Consider the following 24,337-nt stretch of genomic DNA (forward strand, 5'->3'; position numbering starts at 1 on the left):
CATAAGATTTTGCATTTACAATGATCTTTTATTGCCTTCAGTACAGTTTTTTTAGTAAAATATTTTTCCTGATATTGCTAACAGCTTACAGTTTGGTAGAGAATGGAGTTGTCTTTTAGCATTTCATATTATTCTTTGTATCTCAGAAATTGCTTTCATTATTAATAGAAATATTTCCCAAATTAATGAGATTTGAAAAAAAAGCATCTTGCTTAGTGTAGCACTGAGTTAATAATTTGTCTGTAAAGATTCTTACAGGATATGACAGTATTGGTCTCTGTCAAAGCTTAGATGAGGTTACCAACTGGCAAACGGGGTAGACACATGTATGCATAAGGTGTTTTGCTCAAATTGATGGGATTACCATCCAGTCTGATGTCTTCAAGAGCCCTACGTACGTAAGTAAAATCTTTCATTTTGCAGAAAGTGTCTTCATGCATCTCTTGAATGTTGTTGTTCTAAAAAAAAACCAAACAAAAAACCCTATCAGAAAATCTGCCTGAAAGTAATTTTTTACTCTTTGAAGAACAATTTGTGGATGTATTTTCAGTGTCTAGAAAGATACTTGTTTGAACTCAAGGGACAAGATTGTGGCTGAAAATCATCAACAGAGAAACCTTCCAAGCGTGGAGAAAAATTCTTGGCCAGCGCAAAGCTTCAAAGCTGAGTAACTCAAACCATGTGGCAGAGACAGGCTTTGCAGGAGGGGCCTGATAGAAGTATAGAGCATTTTCATTTCCGGTATCACATTGAAGAGCCTTATTAACACAAATTGGAACCAGCATAGGCCAGTCCAAAAACCATAGAGCCATAATTATCATCCTGACAGCTTGATATACCTCAACCTGCAAAGGCACAGTTCTGCAATTTGATCTGTGACAAATTTCTTTCCTCCAGGCCCTCTCATATTAGATTAACCACATCTGTATACATATAGGGAAATTGAATGGTTTAGGTTCTATTTCTTTGATTTAAATTCCTCTTATATACCTTATCTTCATTGAGCTTTTGTTCTTGAAGTGAACCATTTTCAAAAATGAATTGCTAGAATACAATATTGTCTAGAAATTGAGACTAAAAAAGGTCATCGCCTAAAATGAGGGCTGTCTGAAAATTCTTTCCTTCTCCATTCCTTTGCTAGTCAGAAATTGGTGTGGAAAAAGTGCAGCTCACTAGCTTTTGTCTGTAGCACCTAGCACTGAATATTTAATTTACAGGCATGGGCAGGTGAAAAAAAAATACTCAGCAGGCAGAGTATTTCTATAGATTTATTTATTGAAAGATAGAGGTCAAATCATGTACGGTATACCAGGTTATTTATTCAAAGGATGTATTTCTGTACTATGTAATAAATAAAAACATCTTCTGATAATCAAAACTGAGCATTGGTACAAGAGGAGATAAAGGGAAAGAAGCAGAGATGGAAAAGGTTAAAAGGAAGAATTCAGAAAAAAGGTTTAGGTAAAAGCAAATAAAAAAAAAAAAAAAGGATTACAGACAGATGATGGATGGGATTTTCCAACACAGTCAAATGGAAAAGTTTGGCTGAAAAAATGTTAGCAACTGGGAATGACCTTTATTAAGAGAATGAAATGCACTGGGTATAGATACAACCAATATATAAAGCAACTTTCTTTGGGTATCTAAAAGTATTCCTGTTGGAAGATTTCTATGAGCGCTGTGAGGGATTTCTGTCTTAGAAGACTCTACTAATGTTGCTGTTGACAGCTGTGAACCTACGTTTAATCTGTACTAACAATAAATCTAGAATTTTACATTTATTCTATTGCAAATTCTAATAATTAAAGCTCAGCTGAGCTGAATTTTACTTCTTTCAAATACTACATTCATTAGTTAATTGTGTGTTTCCAATAGTTTGCTTAGCCAAGTAAGTACACATTTGGATAAACAGAAAAAACAAAACTAGTTACTCTTTCCAGTTTTACTTTAGTATTTGAACATGATATATATAACCATTACTTTTGTAGCCTACCTGAAGATGAAGAGCCTGGAGGCTTTCAGGGAGTGGCAATGGAATGTGATCCAAGTTATTGTCAGTGATGTAAAGATGCTGAAGTTCATGCAGATCCTAGAGGGTGAAGGAAAAAGGCAGGGGAAAATGACAGATGTTTTTGAAAATCTCTAGTAAGCAAATTTGAAATCTATCACTGCAATGAGCACCACTGGATACAAACGCATTTTGGTTCAGCATGATGTGGTTGAAAAGGCAGAAATTCAGAGAGAGTCACGAACTTTCATTTGCACAGGCTGAGAACTGTTGCTGTTAATGATTACATGTTTGGATTAAAATGAAGGAAAAAAAAATGTTTGAAATGTCTAGAGACTTAATAATTAGAGATATAATTTCAATGATGTTATTCTAAAGCAAAAATACTGCCTCTCCCAGTCATTATGCAGAAAGGCTTCTTATTCTGTCCATTTTCTTGCTTTTGTGACAAGCTTACTCAATTTTGCAAAAGTGTATTGGTGTTGAAGCAAATTATAACTGTATAAGAAGTGCCTAAGCTAAAAATAAATGTCTCATTCCATTTGAAAAGCTAAATAATTTTCTCCCCGACTTAGTGGAAGAAGCAGCTTCATCTGGTAATTATAACAATAGTAAGATATAAACTTAGCTAGGTTAATAAGGCTCAGTAGAATACTCTCATTTTGCCCACTTTTTACACACAAAAGCTATCAAAGTACCTAACTATTTCTTTGAGTGCAATGCCCTAGTTTAATTCCTACTGACAGAACTCTGAAATATCAGGGTGAAGATTCTTTGCAAATGTGGAAGATAAAGGCTGAGACTCCTTCATGGCTAAAATCAGGACAGTGCAGAAGAAAAGAGTGCTAGGCCAGAGTCTCAATTTGGGGGACTGATTTTTGCCCATCATTCCTATTCCCAACACCTGCTTTATGTTGGACTAGGAGAAAAAAAGTGATTCTAAAATATCTTATTCATTAACTGCTGTGGGCTGCTTCATTAGGAACCTGTCTTCCAAAGGAGGAATTCAAAGATGGGGGGTTACAACCACATTCTTAGATGCAATTAAATAGTGCATATGAGCCAGGTCTAACATATGAAGCTAGCCTATATTCTATAATGACTTCAGATTTCACATGCAACTAGGAGCAGTGCACGGCTGCTTCTCCCCACCAAAATTCTCAAGGAAGGACAATCACTCAGAGGTTCCAATTTCCCTGCTTTTCAAGGTGGAAAGAAAGTATATAAATTTAATGAATACTCTAGCAAGTTCCCATGTAGATACATGGCAGAGTAAGTATGAAGCAGCAGGATCCACAGCTTTACCCTTCCCTCTTGCCTACTTTTAAGGGAACACCAAGCAGCTTTCTGGAGTCTTGCTAGTCATGTGAGCAGTTGGTTCATAGATACAAACACGGTGTGTCATCACATGTCTTGTGTGGATCTTCGTAAAGAAGAATAAAAAGGGTTCTCATGTCCAGCTGATAGTGCTCATACCTCTTACTCCATCTTTTTAGATTACCCAGCAGCCAGCACAGTCATGGTGCCTGTAATCTTAGCAGGTTTACTACTGTAGAGGGACACTTAGGCTGCTCTTCTGATCATATCCTTTGGAGAGAGGAAGAAAAAATTTTCCCATCAAACCCAGACTTACTTTAAATGCTTCATTACGTATTCCTTTGCGACCAAGCCTGTTCTTACTAACATCGATGAAAGTTAAGGTTGATGGTAACTCAGGGAGTTGCCTTATCCTATTGTCACGAAGCACCAGCTCCTCAAGTTGTGGCAATCTCCGGAAGGCATCTTCATGGATCTCTGATATAAAGTTTGCAGTCAAATCAATCCTCTTTAAATTGTCTGGCAGAGAAATAAGATACAACAAACACGTAAGAATGTATTTCCTGAGCGTTTTAAAAAAGAAAAAGGCAAATGGGTTATTGAAATTACAGGTGAAGTGTCTTGAATCAGATCCATTCCTGACCCACAATGTGAAAGCTCTCTCTCTCTGTATATAATACAATAAACTGGATTTGAACAGTTCTCCTAAGGAAGGGCACCAACATCTCTTTCTCATCCTGTTTAGAATTTTGGTGTCATTCTTCATACATCTTTCAGTGAAAGATTTTAAAATTAATAATTTTAAAATTTCTGTGTGTTCTGGGAATCTTTTAAATGGTTATCTTTTGGAAAAATAACATTTAAAGGGAAATAACCATATTCTCTACTACCTTGTTCTACATGTTTCTTTATTTTCAACATTTTCCTATATGTAAGAAATTTGATATATTGATTTTTTTCTAAAAGACATTCAAACACTTTTCCCAATCAATCAATCAATCAATCAACAAACAAACAAACTTATTTTTGGGAAAAAGAACAATGTCTAAAAATCAGTGCATTAATATGCATTAATTTTAAATGTGATATTCTGTAGCTTGCTTCTGTTTTCCACCCAGAATGTTTTTCATGGTTATTTTATTTTATTTTATTTTATTTTATTTTATTTTATTTTATTTTATTTTATTCTTATGCTAGCAGAATATTTTGGCCTAAATAAATTCTCTCTCCTCTTAGTTTTTATTCTCCTTGGCGTTTTTATATACCAGCTGTGTTTCTTCCAAACCTTGATCTCAGTTTGAACAAGCCAAACCCTTACAGTTTTCTTTCATAAAAGGATCTTTGCATTCCCCTGAATTATTGTAGCAGCCTTTTCTGACACTGATTCCACGCTTCTCATCATGAAATCAATAAGCATTAATTACAGAAAGTTAGATCTAAAACAACATAAAAAACCCAAAGAATGTGGCTTGATATTCAGGCTGTCATTATCCCTAAACAGGATGGGCTTAATACTTCCCAAAAAATCAGTATCTTTAAGAATGTCAGGTATGAAATGTGAAAACATAAGATTCCTAAATCACCAATTTTGGCCAGTTTTGGCCACAAATGGTTCTGGATTAACAGTTTTCATTTGCTGAAGACTTTCCTAGATAATTCTGGAGTAAACAAATGAACATATACTTCAAAGGTAAAATTTAAAGGTAAAATTCCTTTCACACCGATACTGTGCAAATATTTGAAAGTGTGTCTACCTGAGAACTTGTCTTGTTTAGGAAAACATTACTTTCTAATATGCTACAAATGTTCCATGAGGTTTGGGTTTTTTTCTACCTTTCTAAAGCTGATTACAAGTAGCAGCAAAAAGATAGATGAACATTATTATTTCTAATAAATCAAAAATTTGATAGAGAATCCACATTTGAAATATTGGCCTTTACATTCAAAAGTAGCAAACCATTTTTCCATATGTGCATTTATGTGTATAATCCTACCTTCATCAAACATTACATAAAATGAATCAGTATGTCCTAGATTAGTATGAGCCAGAAATAATAGAAATTAAAGCTAATTGCAGCAATATTACTCTCCATACTTAAGTTAGCAAAGTCATTTCTGTTGATCTTCCTGATTCTGTTGTAGCGTGAGTAGAAATATGTGGTTTTCTTAGGCAACGGTGGAACAGCATGAAGCTCATGATCATCACAGTAGACTGTGGTCCCTAGGCATGTACACAAAAGGCAAGTGGGAAGACCTATCAAAGAATTAAAAGAAAACAGTTTGTTACAAAAAAATGTACAAAAATGATATGAAAATTGCTACAATGAAATGCTCACCTAAGCACAAAATGATAACATTTTGTCAATGATAAACTTCACTCCCATTCTGTTGTGATCACCACATCATATAACTGCAACAACAAAGTGATTAAATTCTGTTTAAAACTGGTTGCGTGTTTGGTTTTTTTTTTTTCTGCCTATGCCTGTTAGAAGGTCATTCAACTTACTTTTCTGATGCAGTGTTTCTCAGACTATAACAGTAGAATATTAGGTGACAGCAGCCAGCCAAAGATCATTTTCTCCCTAAGCTGGCAAGTGTGCACTTCCATCTAGATAGAGAAATAGCAGCTGATGACAAAATTGTTATGATTTCCTGAGTTTGGTTCTGTAAATAGTACTTCTGAATAATTTGGAAGGAAATTAATATTTTCCTACAGAGCTATGGATAAGAACCTGAATTTCCTTTGCATGTTTAATTACCTTTTCTGATTCAGAAATTCAGAATCATGAAAAATTTCTCGATCAGTCTGAGTTAAGGTAACTTGAAGACCATGTAAACAAAACATTTGGTTACCACTAGAAATTCATGAAAATGAAAAATCAGGTCATTTCATCTCAGTTATAAAACCGCATGAATACAGTGAATTCATAAGTTTCTTTTGATGATGCTATTCAAATTTGGTGAGGATTATGACACTGAGTGTGTTGTCTGAGTGTAATTTTCAGTAGGAAAAGTTGTAAGTTGCTATGTGTGTTGAATTTTTGATACATCTTTTCTTTGATTATGAGTCTAAATCAGCGTATCTGTTTCTTAGAAAATATTTTTCTGTTTCATGTTTTCCTCCTCCTTGTAGCAGATGGCTGGTTGTTTCTGGTTATTTTATAAAATAGTAGCATAATTAATGAATATGAAATTTGTTTTTCTTGCAGATGAGATTTTTCCCAAATCAGTTGTAGCTACATATAAGATTTGCCTTCTTAATCTGTGTCAATTACCAACAGGCAGCAGTAACTAACTGAAGGGCGGGATATATAGGTGGTGTCTTTTTGGACAAGATTAAAGAATTAGTGACCAGAGTACTCGTTTATTTGAGAATCTCTACTTGAGTGTCCAGGAATAACTTATCTGGAGAGATGAGACTCTTTATACTTTCTCTCATTTCTGCCACAGGACATTTTAAATTAGCTACAGAGAGCAAGCCTGACACAGGGGAAAAATGAATTGTCACACATTGAACAATTCCAGCAAATCTAGACTTAAATGAATGTAGAGTTCAGGATGGCTGACATTTTTTCAAAATATTGCAACGTAGCACAGGAAGAGAGTTTCCCCCGCTTTTCTATTTTTGATCTTGAAGGAGTGGTATTTGTCACCTATGGCTGAGGTAGACTGAAAAAAGACAGAGGTATGGGAAGGATTCAAAAAGATATCAACAAGAAAAATGAACTTGGCTTGATGTTCCTGAGTCTTGTACTCTTCTATCCAGTACCAAGCCAAGAACAGCAGCAACATCTGACAGGAAAATATGTTGTTGAAAAAAAAAAAAAGACACAAAAAAAATCCGATTTGATTTGTTACAACCTTGAGCTTCCCATGCATATCTTTAGTTGATGCACTAGTTGATGTTGATTTGCATTCAGTGCTCAAAAATGTTGACAGATGCAGAATTCATAATATGTAACATTTATGTGAAATGTTTGGTAACATCCTGCAGCTTTCAAAATTGAAGGAAATTGTGTGGGTTTTTTCAGAATTCTCCTGGGAAATTCACATCTCCATTTTTATTTGGTTTGACATCAGTGTATTTTTTTTTTGTCTGGCCAAGGCTCACTAGTAGTATGTATGAAAACAAGACTAGGAATGATTAATTTCTCTTCACCGAACACACAGTTTTGGAAACATGAACTCTTTTTTTGTTGGTTTTTTTTTTCATTTGTGTTCTGTGGTGTCAGGCATAGTAAAAAGTAGGCTTTTCCTATTGTGTGTTGATCACCATACAACACAAAGACCCATCACAACAGTGGATAACTCAGCTGAGCTTCAACCACAACAGTTTAAAGTAGCTGCTAACAAATGCCAATTATAAGCATCACAATGTTTGTATGGAAGAGGGACAGATAGTGTTTTACAATTTTAATTCCCCTCTGAGATGTAGAAAGTTCTTATTTCACTATAGCTATTCAGAAGAACAGAAAATCAGCTTGACCCAAAATTTATAAATAGTTTCCTTAAGTTTCATGGTTTCTAGTTTTCATGGTCAAAAATTGTTCAAGATTTCAATTGTATTTTGTATGAACACATTTATAAAAATCATGTAACAAATCATTATAAAGATAGTTGGTAATGATATTGAAATCTAAGTCAATAAAAAAGACTGGTAGCATTTGCCAACCATTAGTAAATTTTGCTAATGTTGTAAGTGTTGTTAACAAAATTCTATTTGAAAAAAAAAATCTTCATTGGCACACAGACATTTTCATAGTGGAAATAATGTGGAAACGTTTTGACTAGGCACCTATCTGACTTCAAAGCATTGAAGATAGGCATGTTATACCTCTCTACAGTAAGAGTGGTAGACATTCATAAGCAAGCCAAGTGGGCTTGTTCAAAAGAAAAACTACACATGCAAAACACATTTCTCTTTCCTACTAACCATCTTGAGTTTGGGGTCCAAGAACCCCAGACCCCTGTGCTGAAGATGCATCAATTAATTTTGGCGTTGACGCTTCCTCCTCAGGTTCTTCTGTCAATGGTGCAGAAGAATAACTCTCTTGAATTACAGAAGGTAGTGCTGTCCCAATCTCTGTCTAGGGAAAATTAAGAGGGAACAGGAAATGTTACTGTTTACTTCCACTGGCAGCTGTTTCTTTTCCAGTTATTCATATTCTCCCACTAGAGGTCATATATGTTCTGAGGTTTAGTGCTTGATCTGCATTTTATCTGGCAGCTATAATGAATTCTGATGATATGTAAACAATTCACGAAACTCCAACATGCTTATTCACTTTTTATCTCGGTATTTCAAATGTTATGTTGTATGTACACATGCATACACACTGCATATACTTCGTTAGCAAGAATATGTACTAACAAAATGCTTTTTCCATATTTATTTAAAGTTAAATTAGATTTGTGATAAAAATGGATATATTCTGTGTGACAAAATTTGCTGTGAAACATAAAATTGTAAATTGTACCAGCATAAATTCAAACCCAATGTAGCTGTGCAGGCTCTGTTTTAAGAACAGTAGCATGCTTTAAAAATCTTACTATCTAAGAATTCTGAAGTCTAAGTTCACGTACTACTTCTGAATATGTTGGCAGTGTTTTTGTCAATTTTTTTTTTTCTGAATCTGAATAACAGCAGGCACTGGTTAGCTTCATTCATCAGTGGATGCATTATGTACTATGAAAAATTAAGAATATAAATAAGAAATGTCAGATAAAATCTTGATTTAGAAAAATCCTATAAAATTTGGCAGATCCTTTCATGGAACTAGAAACCTTACTTTTTCTTCTCCTCTCAACGTAATAAGTCAAACCAGTGAATTTATTGTGTTAACTGTAGTTCTAAAGATGTATTCTATTGATTTTGCTATATGACAACTTCAGGATAAAAATTAAGATGTAGCAATTTTCTTGCATCATATCACCCCATATAAAAAGAGTACTGCAGACTTGCCAGGCTTGTTGCAGAGGGGCTACATTTTTAAAGAGGCAGAGTAGTTTATTGTAATCACCCAGACACTGAGAATCCATTCTAGTTCTGTGACCTTTGCAAGTTACTTTACCACTGTATCTTGATTTACCCATATGTAATAATATTGTTTGACCACCCCAGGGCCTCCTTTGAAAATGCATTTTTTTCTTTTTCTTTTTTTTTTTTTTTTTTTATTTTTTTTCTTTTTTAATCCCCAGCAATGAATTAGTGTCCTTATAGGGTTTTTCACATCTAAGGTACTGGTTAAAAGAAAACAAGAAAATACTTCACAATGGAGTCTCTGCACTGTAACTATATATCACTACTAGCAGTATTAAGCATTATGACCCTGGACTGCTTGAGAACATCTAAATAATCATCTAAAACCCACTTTTTGCACCGAAATAATTTGGTTTAAGTTACATAGTGGCCATAAATTTAAATATCTTGCATCAATTAGTTTCACTGAAGACAAAGAGTATGGAAGCAATGAAAAACCAGGATCAACTCTGAACCTCAAAAACTCAGATTTTGGCTGAACACACTTCAGGTTCTCTGTATATTCTTTAGTTGTATTCCAATAAGCCATAGATACTATTACTAAGTAGGATTTATGGATAAAAACGCCTGATACCGTTACCTGGATCATAACTTTGCAAAATGCAACGTGATCAAATGAGCAAAATGAACTTCAGCTGAACTATGACTGAGTAACCTGTTGGTGTAAGTAAGAGTAAGGATGTACCTTGTTGCTTTGTGCAGACAAATACACAATGTTCCCATCTGCAGCACTGACAGTAAGACAGCTTAACCAGGAATGGACTTGGGGACAAATCAAAAGAAGACTTTGGGAACAAAGGAAATGGGACAGATGTTCTCTGAATGGAGGAAGCCTAGAGGGAGAGATGCATTCCAGACTTTTATTGACCCAGGATAGTTCTGCACTAAAGTGCTTGCACATGCAGTCTACATCTTCACCAGTTCTGTGGAAATCAGATAAAAGAGTCCGTGTCCTGAACTTTGGAACAAAATCCAGAGATTTTGAGACCTATTAACAACTTTTTATGCATCTTTTGTGGCAGTTCTACTGAAAATAGTATTATGCAGAAGAGCATTTTCAAGACAGTCTGTAAATAGGCATCACACCTAAGATAATGTTCCTTTCACTTGTCATGGGATTTGGGTCATCTACACTGACTGCCACTTCTCTGAATATTTGAGGGCATACTTTATGGAACTTACTAGCTTGGGATTTGTGATTTGCTTTTGGCTTTCTCAGGTGTTACTAGTTGATTAATTACTGTAGCTGTTGGGTACCAAAGCAGAGGTATTAAATCTGTTTCTAGACTGTTATCTCTCTCTCTTTTATTACAGGATATTACCTGGTTTTGGAGATCCACAGTTAAAAATCTCCCCATAGTTTCCTTGCCAATGTACTAAATCTGGGTTCGAGAGAAACCATTCCAACCAGTTAGCATCAATATCTATTCAGTCTCCTGCACCAGTTGTGACTGTCAAAAAATACCAATTATGGCAGTGAATTTAATGATGTCGCCATTTTTACACTGGTAACAGAGTAGGAGTTCACTGATACATATGTGTTGCATACCAGATCCAGAGCATGAGCGGTATTTGCTTGCTGTACGTAGATTGGACTTGAACCAGTAACCTAAAGGTAAAAGTCTGTTTTCCATTATCAGTCATCTGATCCATGCAGCTTTCTATCTTTAAATATTTGATAAATCACACAAGATTGTAACAAGGCAAAGATGTTTCTTGGACTATATAATGGACAGAATGATCCTTCATCTTCCAGATGTTTGTTTATTTTTGGCAACATGCACTTTACTAAAAAATTGAAACAAATTATTCTATATCCCTTAATGGGATTTCTCCATAGGGTTTGGGGGGTTTGGGGCTTGGGGTGGGGTTGTATTTCCTTCGCTACTCTAAGAATAATCTTTATGAAAAATCACAAAGTAGGAAGAATGTTGTAGAGAAATACAATAAAGCATGTTTCTCTTTGACAATAGTTGCAAGTCTTCAAATCATAATCAGCCTTCCAACGCAGATTTAATACATGGCATAAGAAAACATTGAAAGGGAATCACATCACCTACCCTTAGCCATCTAACTATGTGGTTAATAGTTACCCTACTCTGTCTTTGGAATCATTTAAGAGATTTAGAGAATATCAGTGCAAAATATTAGCCACAAAGCATGCCATAAGCAGAGTAATATCATTCCTAAGATTGCATGGCGTATCTATGTTTCCCCTTCCTATATTTATCCAATAGGACTGCCTTTACAAATGAAAGTGCTTGTGGATGGCCAGTTTAGAGGCACGTTCAGACCACGAAGTTATAGAAGTCAAGAGGACAGAAATCTGAACATATCAATGAGCGATAAAATACAATTGGTAAAAGTCAACTCATAACTTTGGTCATCCATAGGCTAAGCATTTAGTCTATGCTAGCATCCTTTCACAGCAGAGAATGAGATGATACTTCTGAAAAGTAGCTGCAGCCACTGACCACAGATGCTTATTTTAGGACGGGCTCTTTAGCTATCTATCTCTCACCATTGGCTGAAAAGGAAGGGAGACAAATGAAAAGATTTTTAAGATTAGAAACGGCTCAGGAGGCTGAGCTGTGAAAAAACCCCCTGTGGGCTAGGAGTCAGTAGGGGTGGAACAGAACAGAAATGTAGATAAGAGTAAGCTATATGAGGATTATGGACCCACTCTATGCAAAGTGATAAAATACAGAAAATAAATAGATTTAAAGAGGTAAATGGCAAGGCTGGAAGCCATCAGTTGCAATATTTTTCTTCTGAGGTGGTGTAATTCCAGTGGCAGATATTTTGTCTATTGTTTTATGTCTACATCTTTTAGGATCAAAGTTGACATATTACATGTAATAAATTTAAATCCACAGGAGAATCTGTTTCAGTGCTTCTTTTACTGCAAAAAAAATATACTTAAATACACAAACAAAAGTTCAGAACTTAAAAAGAGACATTATAAACTTGAAGGGACAGTTGTCCCACACACTGACCCATCAAAGGGAACTAGTTTCCCCCCACAGCTGTTCTGAAACTACCAAAGGCTTGCAAGAAAATGTCTAATTATGGTAGACATTTTTGGTTTGTTTTCCTTTCCAAAAGTGGCTCATACTTGTTTCTTCTTGAATTTTGCATTTAAGGTCTTCTTTTCTTATATTGTTCTATCTTAAAAAATAGATCTGTAAGCCATTGCATGTTAATGCAATAACTACTTAGACTGCAAATTATGCAGCTCAGATAAATTGTTATTTTCTTGTACAGAGCTACATAAATAAGTTGTGTGCAGAAATTAGTGTAATAAAACTCAGTGAGATCTTGGGGAAGGTGATATTTGTTTATAAAATTTCTCATTTCTAATTTCTAAATTTACCTACTCACACTCATTCTCTCAGATTTTAATCACTTGCACGTTTACACCCACATACTCCCACATACCTACATGTGTGGCTGAGTGGTCTGGCCAGCATCTCCTGTGTTCAACACAGAAGACAAGGTACAGAAGCTACTGAGTGCTTTCAGTGCCTTTGGGGTTCTTCTTAACAAGCATTGAAAATTAATCTTTGGACAGGTTTTTATCTCCTTTAAGATTCACCAGCTGTTATGGGGCAATCTTTTTCCTCAGAGTCCTGGGTACTCCAGCGTCCATCAATCTTACACCAGGTTGTTGCCCATTGCTTCCTTTTCCCTATTGGAAATGTGATTTCATGGTGGCTAAGATGGAAAGAAATTATATTATTGTACTCTACAATATATATTGTACTCTACAACCTTACTTCCTGTCTGCTGGTAGTAGGGTCTTCACTGAGAAGTCATCTGTGCTGCAACGTTATCAGGGTGCAAGACCTTTGATTTTGGCATAAACAACCCATTCCTCAGTTTTGCTGCTGGGAACAGCGTCTGGAAGTGGTGCAGTCGGGTACAGTGTCCTTCATTATCAGTGCAGGCTATTCTTTTAGCCCTTTAAGCCTTCTAAGTTTTTAAAGTTACTTTGGTGCTTCTGCTGGATCTTACACACACATACATGCATAAATTTCCATTCATACTTCAGTCTGACCAACCGTAATATTTAAGTTACAAAGCTCTAGAGTTGTAACCCAGTTCTCTAGAAATTAATGTCTGTGGCTTCTGCCTTGGAAAATATAGGTAGACTCTGAGGTTCTTATAATTAGCCTTAGCAAGAGAAGCAGTCTTTTTAGCACCTTGAACACAGAATATCCTAAAGCTAATTGTCTCAAAAGCAAGTATACCTACGTCATGTCTGAATTTAGGTAAGTAAAAACATTTATGCTGCACAGTACTGCTACAGAGATTTTACTTATTAATTATGTTGTCTGAGAACGAAGGAAGTCCATATAAATGGAGCTAATCTGGAATTCCATGAGTACAAATGAAGTCAAAGTCTCATTCCAACACTGTATTTGAAATCACAGAATTTATTTCTAATATTCTGCTTTGAGGGCTATACAATATCTGAGTTAGCCTGCAGCAGATGATTTTCTTTGGAACAGTGATGAAGTTTCGCATTACATAAAATTTCAAAGAGAAATATGCCAGTTTTAGAAATCAGAACAGGGCTCTCTGCACTATTATAAAGCGCAAAGGGACTGAAAACTAGCCCCAGCTATTTAATGAAGATTTTCACAGGAGCTCCTGCTGATCCAAGCCACAAAGTAGGCATACACAGCCAGCCAAAGTTGGAGATCACTCAGATGACCAGAGTATCAACCAGTAACTTTGTCAGCCCTCAGCCCCGTGGTAAGGACCTGTGTCAGCTGGACTTCCAGAGCTCACTGTAAAGGAGGATTCAGGGTCTCAAGCATATTTCCTCACGCAGTCCAGGCAGACCAGGCACTGCTGGGGCTGAACATGCTTTTGCTCAGTTCACCAGCCTGGCTTTTCTTGAATGCACTGTGATTCCTTTGAATCTGAACTATGACCAAACAGTGTTAGAAACATGAACAGAAAGGACCAGAATCACCCAACTTAACATCAGACATTTAATTTAAGTGTTCTATTTAGTAGCTTATTCTCCTTACGCTCCTGGTGCTGACAGTGGAGGAAGAATTACTTCCTGAGAGTGGTTTAGCACGCATATGTCGTGAATCAACTTCCTGAGGTGCCTGTCCATCTTCCTTTGACCGTAAAGGAGACCATGTAGAGGCAATCATATTTTTTACCAGACATTAAGGCCAAAGTCTGTTGTCAGATGTGCTCTTCCTCTCATTTCTACAGCTTACAGTGCAAAGACATTTAATCAGATTTGATCCAATCCAGTACATGCATGTAGCCTGCAGTGATACAGACATAGTGCTTACAAGCTACTGTATCTCCAGAACTAGAAAAGTTTCTAATAGTTTAGGTTTGTCTTCACAGTGGACTATTATACTATATAGAAATGTCCTGTCAGTGTAAGATCAGTTAACATTTAGTGACAGGTCTAGGACATGAATATAGTGCAAGGAACAAAGTGCTGAGAACACAGGTGTGATGCATTTCCTGCCACTGGAAGGGACGTTCTGCATCATAACAGGCATTGCTTACACAACTCTAAAAATAAGGAACACCAATATCAAAAAACGAATAATAATAAAGAACACCAATATCAAAAAACGAATAATAATAAGAGAACTTTTCTTTTTTTCCTGCACATTATTATTTATTTTTTTTACTTCCTATTTTTTCTTGAACATGTGATTTGAATTGTATGCCCAGGATCAATAGCTGCAGCTATTTTATCCACAGCTACTCATTCCTCTTCTATTAATAAAAGCTAAGTTGGGAGTGGAAGTTGAAAAGGAGAAACTGGAAGCTGGTTCAGGCTTAGATCTCCTGTAAAGAAAGCCAGAGCCAAAGCCCTCCTTGAGAAATAACGTTCAAAGTAAATTTTCAATCCCCAGATTTCTGACATGTCACAACAGGGATTGTGCTGCTATGGATTATATACAATTACTTCAGTACCGTTCCTATACTATTTTTTTCTTTAAACAAACCAACAAAAAAAAGGTACAAGTTGTTAAAAATAACTGTGCTGATGCTGGTGGACAGTCCCCCAAGTCTTTAAGCATCTAACAAGATATTAAGTTGCATTGAGGAATCTAGGAAAAGAAATTCAATGAAGTTTTACTTCACTAACTCGGGTGCCTGATACGTATTGTGTAGCTAAGGATTCAGGCAGAAATTTCATTAGGGCAATTATGCATGTTCTGAAGAACTTATTGTGCTATCTGTCTCACACTTAAGGCTATTTGTGTAGGGAATGAGTCATTCCTGCACCTAAGTAATTCAAAGGACTCATCTGCTAAATTTGCACACCTGTTTTACTCTATTTGAGTTCAGATGAAAACAAAGGTGCTGGTTCTCCATTCATCCAAGAAGCAAGAGAGCTGAGATATGAGTTGCTAGCCTGAGGAGGCTGCACCCCAAAAACCTCTGTTTCAGAAGACATCCAAACCACCAAATGGGGGCCAGAAGCAAGTTTGGATGAGATGATGAAATAAAGCCACAATACATCCAAAGAGGCAAAACTCATGGCAGGAGAAGGAGAATGAGCCAAAGGAAACATGATTATGTAGCCTAATGCAAAAGGAACTGAGTAAGACCTGTGACCTTTTCAAAGGATTATTAATGTCCCATGCATTAGACAATCACTAAACATGAACTAAGACAGAAATGACTCAGAGCAGACTCAGAGAAGAACCACAACATTTCCCCCTCTGAGCTGTGTACCAAACCATGCTCTGGATCCTGTTTTGATTGGCTCTAAAATGATTCTTATCATAAATTTTTAAATGGGATAGAAATGCATGTTATTTAGCTTAACAGTGTTCAGAGAAAATATATAGCCATGGGTACAATTTAGGAATTTGGGGTAATTTTCTAAAATATCTGTATCCTTGTTTCTTATTTGACTTCAGTAGGGATGATGTACATTACTTCTTTCTGGAAGAAGCCACAAAACTGGAAGGGGGGGAAGGGAAATAGTTTAAGTGACCAGGGAAATTGAGGTAGCAAGCATCTACTGTAAAAGGTCCATGCAATCTTACTGTGGGGTTTCAGATGTCACCTCTCACAGGAATTTCAAACATTGTGATAGTTACCCATAAGCAATGAGCCCTATAGCTGGACCAATTTAGGTCTTTTCAGACCAGGACAACTACTTAGAGAATCTTACCCAGTCTGAGCTAAGAAGAAGGATGTAGTTACTCTGTTCAGCTAAGGTAGGGGTAACTAATGGCATGCCCAGTATCAGAGTTTTAGGCACTTAAGAATGTCTTAGCCAGTAAGTACACTTAGACTTTATAACATTTCAGGTCGGTAAGTGAGTGAGATGAGCGCTTCTTGGATTGTTGTACTAGAACTTAGGAACTACCATGCTATTTCAAATCCTTCCTTTTCTTCTTGTGGTATTTCTGCTATTTGCTTTTGCTATATGACAAAATAGATGAAACATCACTCAGGTATTTCATGACTACTTTTTATTGCACAGAAATGTTCACTTTTTGTGAAGACATCTGTAGGGAAGCATATAGAATCAGTTATGAACAGCCAAGTGAATGTAAGAGCTATAGTCAAAGTGTTTCTGAAAAAGTAGAAAATTTCCTATTTGGGGATAAAGCTTCAAATGGTACATTTAATTCTCTTATCAACTATGTAGTTATCTGACTTCTACACTACTTGTACCCATTCATAAGTTTTTTAACAGTGTACATGACGTCCTGAAAAGTCATTGCATATCCACCTTGAAGTCTTAGTAAATCAGATACCTGCCACAAAGACAGAAACAGCAGTGTAAGCGTCTCTCAACTCTGCGGAACAGCAAGATGGAGTTCTTGCAAAAATAAGATCCATCTTCATGTGTGTTATGGTAACAGCAGAGATGCTTTGAGTGTATGCACACATAGGTATAAGTGAATGTGTGTGCATGACTCTAGTTCTGAGCTTTGTGCAGGCACCTGACTATCCTATTGTTAGTTTGATTCAAATTCAACAAGCCAATGCAGGATCAAAAATCAGTCTTTCACAGTGCTTGTTTCTAATTATTCTGTGGATTGTACTTTCCAGCTTACCTCTTCTGTGTACACAGACCCAGACCAACCTGTATTCAACTCCCTTGATTTGCTGCTTATTCAGTGCTAGGATAGCTCCCTTGCTTCTCAGTCTCACTGACAGCCTATTTTTTTGATGCAAATATTTTTCTGGTGCCCCTATATTTTCACGTCTTATTTTTCTAACTTAGCATTTCCTACCTGAAGGAAAACAGACTAGTTATGTTTAACAGGCACTGTAATCAAAAGTTTGCAATATGATTTTATTAGACACTAGTAGCACAATTTGTTTTTCTCACACAGTATCCAAACAAAGTTTTAGTTTCAAAGAGAGAAAAACTCTGAGCCTTCTGTTTTACCAGTGAGAAGCTTACACAAGAATGCCTTTGACAGTCTGGCTTAACTGTATCCATTTTAAAGATGGAAATCTGTCTTTGTGTATGTTTGCAGAGCAGTCGGGGCAATGAAAACCCAGTCTTGACTGGGGCTTCTGGACCCTATTATGATATAAATATTCATTGAAAATAATGATGAAACTTACTGTGAAGAAAAGAGGCGATACAGCAGCTCATGTTTATACTGTTGTAACTGGCAGTTTCAGAAGATAAATCCAACACAAAGCTTATACACTATCTTACAGTGACATTCCTTTGCAGTCTCTTTCTCCTTTAGGACCTTGAAATTTCTTCCTTGGTGATAGGAAGAATTTTTTTTCTTCTTCTTCTCTTCTTTTCTTTTACGTTGCCTTTTTTTACCATTATATGTGAAAGAGTTGATACTGTTCTCTCTAAAGTGTCTATACACTTTTTATTTCTGAATGATATATTACTATATATTCTGAACAATATATTACTATAAGTTTTTTTTCAGTAATAATTTCCCTTTGGATGCAAAGATTTAGCTGTCTTCTGTGTCTCACTAACCTAGGAACTTGGAAACCACAGATTTTATAGCCCAGATTTGACCCATCAAATATATGAAAATGCATAGCTTTGAGGACGATTCAGTACAATTCTCCCAAGTAAACACACACACAACTACAAGTATTTTCCACATGCAAAATCTTTGCATTAGAAAATGTGTTCCATGTACATATATTGAATACAGCTAAAAGAATGCGAGAAATGAAACAGCTCTGCTGATGTTAGCAAGCAATGCTAGATAACCTCTGATTTCCATTGTCAAGTAACTTTTCCAAACCTTAAAGTTACTCTAAAATCTAAATGTTTGGGCTGCTGCTAAGCAGTGCTTGCGCAGCATCAAGGCTGTTGCTCCAAACGCCCTCCCCTCCCCAAGGCTGTTAGGCTGGGGGTGGGCAAGAGATTGGGAGGGGACATAGGTAGGACAACTGACACAAACTGAGTAAAGGGATATTCCATACCATATGGGGTCATGCTCAGCAACAAAAGCTGAGAGAAAGGGGGAATGGGGGGGGGGGGGGGGGGGGGGGGGGAGGAGTGGGCTTCATTATTAAGGTGTTTGTCTTCTGAAGCAACTGCTACATGTACTGGGGCCCTACCTCCAATGAGGTGTTCGGACATTACCTGCTGATGGGAAGTAGAGAATAAATCTTTTTGCTTTGCTTTGCTTCTGCGTGCAATCTTTGCTTTTCTTCATTAAGCTGCCTTTATGTCAGCTCATGAGTTTTCAATCTTAATTTCTCCCCCTGTCCCTCTGAGGACGGGGAGTGAGAAGGCAGCTTGATAGGTACCTGGCAGCCAGCCAAGGTCAACCCGCCACAATAGATATCCCAAGAGAATGATTCATACTTGTTTTGGAGGATGGTCTTGGGATGCAACACCTAATTTAACCACATAGAATGAGTGGGAGGAATCCCTCCCTAATTATCTCTAGGTCTTTCCTCATTTTGGTGGTTACACATTGAATGAGTGATTATAGTACCCAATGGGTAATGTTCTGGAAAGGACATACAGACATAGGCACCTTACTTTAATGCCTTAAGATGCACCGGTGCCTAATTCCCATTGAAATCAACAGGAACGACATGCATCTGAAGTCCTAGAAAGAGTGAGTCTCCTGGACCTGCTGAAAATCAGTCCGACACACAACCTTGGAAAAGTTTGCATTTCTCCAATGAGTCTAAAAAAGTGTTAAACAGAATGATTTATATTTGCACAGAACTGAATTTTAAAATCTTAAATTGAAGACAGCAACAACAGAAAATGCTATTTCATTTTTTCTCCACTATTTCAGAAGGCTAAAGTCATGATTCAGAGTTGTCTAAAAGGAAATCAGGCCCTAAAGAGTTATTGTACACAGGCTAGATCTAATGTAAGCCTGCTGTTTGTCTGGGTCTCTGTGGTATTGCTCATCATTTAAGCTATGCATAATAAAAACTAACCTGTGACCTTGCATAAATACTGGGTTTTACACACAGAGACACTTGTGTTGTCCACATCTTTACAATAACAGGATTGTAGGGAGGAAAGTCATAACCATGATCAAGAAATCAGATGTATTCTGTTTAAAACTTGAGTGACATCAATAATATTCAGTGTGTAAAAGATAACTTGCAAGACTGACATACACATCTATAAAAGCTGCTTAATTTCTACAGCAATGACCATTCTGAGCTCCCCTGGGTTTAGGGGAATTGTGAATGCTTAGGTTTCTTTTGGGTGGTACATAGTAAGAGGAATGTAAGCAAAAAAGTTTTTGGATAAATATCTAGGAAAAAAGGCTCTCACAGGGAGGTCCATCCATATGCAAAGTAACATTCCTTCCAACTGCTATAATGGATGACCTTCACTTCACGAATTTTAAGAAGGCTGTCTGAAATGCTCAGTAATGGGAGACAATCCTGCTCTGGAAAAGAAGTTTACAAGACAAAATGAAAAGACCTTTTGGACTCTTTGCCTATTCCATGCTTCTTTAAAAAAAGCAACATGTGATAGGATCTGTCGTATCTTTTCTTGTTGAGTGCAATATTGATCATCCTGAATTTCCTTTCAGCTGGAAAAGAACGACAGGCGCCTTGCCTTGTCTCTGTCCTTCACTCAGGAACTTGGAAAGGGTCCACCCCATCCTTCAGTGTCATAGGACCTCACAGAGAAAGCACAGCACAGCAGAGTCCTACTTAGCATGCGATGTATTACTAAGAAATCTATTGTCTGAATAAGAAAAACTTGGTGGCAAGGCACATACAAAATAGCCTCTCCCATTTCTGGGAAGGAAGCTATTTCTGTAGGACTGATAAATGCTTCATTTTTAAGAGCAAATAAGGACAGAAACTGTGACTTATTAGTCAATGTGAAATACAGAGAGCACAAGTATCCAGTGACTAAAAGTGGGGGTGACTTTATCAGGGAAGAAAGCTCAAGTGCATGGGTATTCAAAGAGCTTTGATTCTGCATGGCAAGCCAAAGGCAAAGTGATTTCTTTAGAGCAAAGTTCTTCTCAGTCCGTCTTAGATAAGACAATTTAAACTGTAAGGTTCTGATCTTAGTGAAAACTTTGAGATTATTTTTATCTCTTCAGTTCTCTGGTTTTGGGATATATTTATTCTTAAATTGTTTCTGCCCTTTGATTTCAAGGCCGCTATCCAATTTTGATCTCACCTTGATGAAAGACTAGTTCCTGTCCCTCCAGCTGCAATCATGAATCTCTCAAAGGAGCATATTTTCATGAATTATATACTGTTATGTGAAAAAGTACTAAAATATTATGTGTAATAAGGAAAAAACCATCTATTATTTAAATGTTATATTTTTCACTCAACTTCTATTGCACTCAATCCTGAATCATGCAGTACATATATCACCTTCAGGGAAATTGTGTCCATGTCTAAGCAGTAGAGTGTGATTAAAATTAATGTAGCCTTTTAGTAATGTAGAGAAATACAAGAATGTAGGAGGGGAAGGAGGCATTTAAGTCAACAAATGGAGTCTGTTGCTTGTACAGGCAACACGTTACTATCTCATACTATAACAGAATTTCAACAGTTTTTCTTCAGTAATTCTTCTTACTTTCCTGTTTTTCAATTCAAGTGCTTTCCCTTTTCTTTTTTACTTCCTTCTGTCCACTTTCCTAACAGAAATAGAAACCAGTAGCATTTGTAGCCTGAAATACTTGTATTGAACATCTCTATTACTATAAGAAATAACCTCTGGAAACAGCATTTCACAACTTCATTTAATGGGGAATACAGCATGTCCTATCTCAACTGCCTTCGTGCCTCATCCAGACAGGTAAATCATAAGGACAATCTCCAACAGAATTCGTGGCAATGCAAGGGCACCTGAGGGAAGCATGGTAGCTTTCACCTGCTCTCAAAGATTACCACCAAAAAACCCAAAAAACATGAAATATTTTGGCCACATTTGTAGATTAGGGAAAATGTGAATAAACTACTCTGTGTTATTAGCACAGAAAACTGTTGATCAACCAAAGGTAACAGCAACCACATGAGTAGATTTGTCTGATAAATGTTTTCATGGCCAACAAAACCTCATCAGTAGTCACTGCATTTGTGCACTTTGGAAAGACAGAATAAATGAAGTTCTGATTACCTCTAGTTGGTCAGACTGCTCATTTTCATCATAGACAAATGGGTGAGGCAGCTCTCCAAGTGGTACGTCATAGAAATCAGAATCATAAATTACAGTATCAGTGATAGGCGCAGCTCCAATAGACTTAAAGATAAAAAATCCCAGAAAAATATTTAGAAAGGTCTGCATTCTGCTTTCTTTTCTGAAAGAGAAGAAAATGGACAAAATGTGGCTAATATGGTATTTGGAAGGAATCTATGAAAATTTAATCACACAAGTACAGTACTTCTGTGTATGCAACAATATTTCTGATTGATAATTCATATTTATTCATGACAACTCAATGGTTATTCTGTTTTGCTTCATGAAAAGTCCCTGGATCTGAAAATTTCCGCAGACTGCTTTGACCGTACTAACATTTAGATAATTTAGGAAAGATTTATTGAGTTTTATTGGTATAAGACTAAACTGACATCCATTAGAAAGTACCTGAAAAGGTGAAAGGAAGATATATATTCATCTTTTCCCCCTTTCATCTAATTTCACTTATTTCCACTGCACCATTAGAGAATAACTTCTGAGAAACTAACCAAAAGCTAAATAATTATATTACTTGTGTCTATTACAATGAATAATCTTTTGAAGTGTGCAGCAATGCAATTTTGTCTTTCTCCTCCACCAGGAAAAAAAAAAAAAAAAAAAAAGGGAAAAAAACCCCAACCCAACATTAGGACCTCTTTCTTTGTTGTCTCTGGATGAGTATAATCAAAACACTTTTCACACAGTAGTTGTTTTGCCAGAATATAGTTTTAATTGGTTGAATGGTGTGGCATATTTGGAACATCACTTCTGCAAAGGTCTGGGAAGCCAAGTAAAAAGTAGTCAGTGTCCTCCATAGCCCTGTAAGTGACACTACTCTGCATTCCTTCATTATTCAATATCAACACCATTTTTAAAGTAGTGAGAAATGGTAGAATAGTACAATCACCTGTTCTCTTTGGAGAATAGAATTGTAAAATTGAATTATCATGCATTTAAAAGTTCCATATTTTAGTAAAATAGTAGAAAATTCCCATTAGAATTGAACATTAGTGTTTAGGCATTCCCTATTCCTTGTAAGCAATGTATTCACTATTATCATATAAGATGCCTGACACAAGGCTCTATTCAGCATTCTCTACTTGTACCTTGATTTAGCTACAATTCCGTCTAATTTCACCAAAAGCAGAGTGATAATGAGCAGTGCATAGGTCTAATAAATTGTACTCATGAAGTGATGCCATAATACACACACTTAAATATTGAAATTTTAAACTGTACCTACTTAAAATAGATTAAGTATAAGAAATGCATAAGACTTTTTTTGAATGTGTGTGCTGAGCAACAAGCTGAATTTTAGCTTCATGAAAAGAGGTCTTTATGAAGCTGGTTTAGGCATGAGGATATGAAATTCCTCTGGGGATGATCAGCAACACAAGGCATTCATTTTTCCCTCATTCGCTTTATTCAAAAAGACTTTTCAGCTGCTGCTGGGAGAAGCTAGAGTCACTTGGACTTGTCTTTGAGAAGACTTAGTTGAATTGCACCTTTCAGTAGTAGCTTCCAATATGACTAAAGGTATTCTGCTTCGTTAAAAAAAAAAAAAAAAAAAAAAAGCAACCAATCTCTGAAATAAACTGAAGTATACTGGAGTATGTTTGTTTTCTGTCTTTATATTTTCTGCTGCCTATTTTTGACAAGACTGGTTTTGGTCTTGTTTTTCTTTTGCATGTCATTTATCCCAAATGATTCAGCTATAAGGGATGTTATCTATTAAGCCAAAATATAATACTAAAATATCTAGTGTAGTTTTTCCTCTGAATAAACCATTCCTAAATAAAAAAAATTACTCATTATTCAAAATTGTTTTCATTTCACATCATTGCCTAAAATTGAAAGCTTTTTAAAGTGTATAGGGCTTGATAAGTATTTAATTTTGTATATATATATAGACAAAACCAGCAAATTTAATAATCTCTGTGAAAAAAAATAATTATTTACTCATGGCTATATTATCTACACTAACTTGCAGAGTTTGCATGTCTCTGTACTTCCCTTACGTGTAATATATTGGAACACACTGTAATGATATTGGCATCTGCAGTAGCTGTAAGATCAAATATTTTGATGAAGATTATGTACTCCTTTCACAGGAAGGAACTAAGGCATATCCAGGGAAAAATAAATAGTCTCCTCAATCTGCAGTCTTTGAATCAGTATTATGCATGATAAAAATAAAACAAATGCTATAAAAATATTTCCAGCGTTAAAAACCCAATCAACTGTTCTAAGAGAGAAGTACCAAAACTTACCTTTAGCTTCCAATCTCTCAAATGGGATGGAGTTACTCCGAATGCAGAGCCAGTGGTATTAGACC

General features: G+C 36.2%; 1 protein-coding gene across 1 annotated transcript; it reads right to left on the reverse strand.

Annotated features, from left to right (window-relative positions):
• On the reverse strand, window positions 1-24,337 carry EPYC (epiphycan). The gene is made up of 7 exons (XM_010312352.2): window positions 24,273-24,337; window positions 21,943-22,123; window positions 8,259-8,412; window positions 5,421-5,579; window positions 3,642-3,844; window positions 1,994-2,089; window positions 1-458 (listed from the first exon to the last, which is right to left on the reverse strand). Exons 2-7 carry the CDS (start codon window positions 22,108-22,110, stop codon window positions 288-290), a joined length of 951 nt encoding a protein of 316 aa, XP_010310654.1. The 5' UTR covers window positions 22,111-22,123; window positions 24,273-24,337; the 3' UTR covers window positions 1-287.

This window comes from Balearica regulorum, chromosome 1, assembly GCF_011004875.1.
Source record: "Balearica regulorum gibbericeps isolate bBalReg1 chromosome 1, bBalReg1.pri, whole genome shotgun sequence".
Classification (NCBI taxonomy): Eukaryota; Metazoa; Chordata; class Aves; order Gruiformes; family Gruidae; genus Balearica; species Balearica regulorum.

Coding starts and splice junctions, on each gene's coding strand:
- EPYC (XM_010312352.2), bottom strand. CDS start 22,110: ATGCAGACCTTTCTAAATATTTTTCTGGGATTTTTTATCTTTAAGTCT. Junction 2,090..3,641: donor TACGTAATGAAGCATTTAAA/GTAAGTCTGGGT, acceptor TTCACCCTCTAG/GATCTGCATGAACTTCAGCA. Junction 459..1,993: donor TCCAGGCTCTTCATCTTCAG/GTAGGCTACAAA, acceptor GTTTTTTTTTAG/AACAACAACATTCAAGAGAT.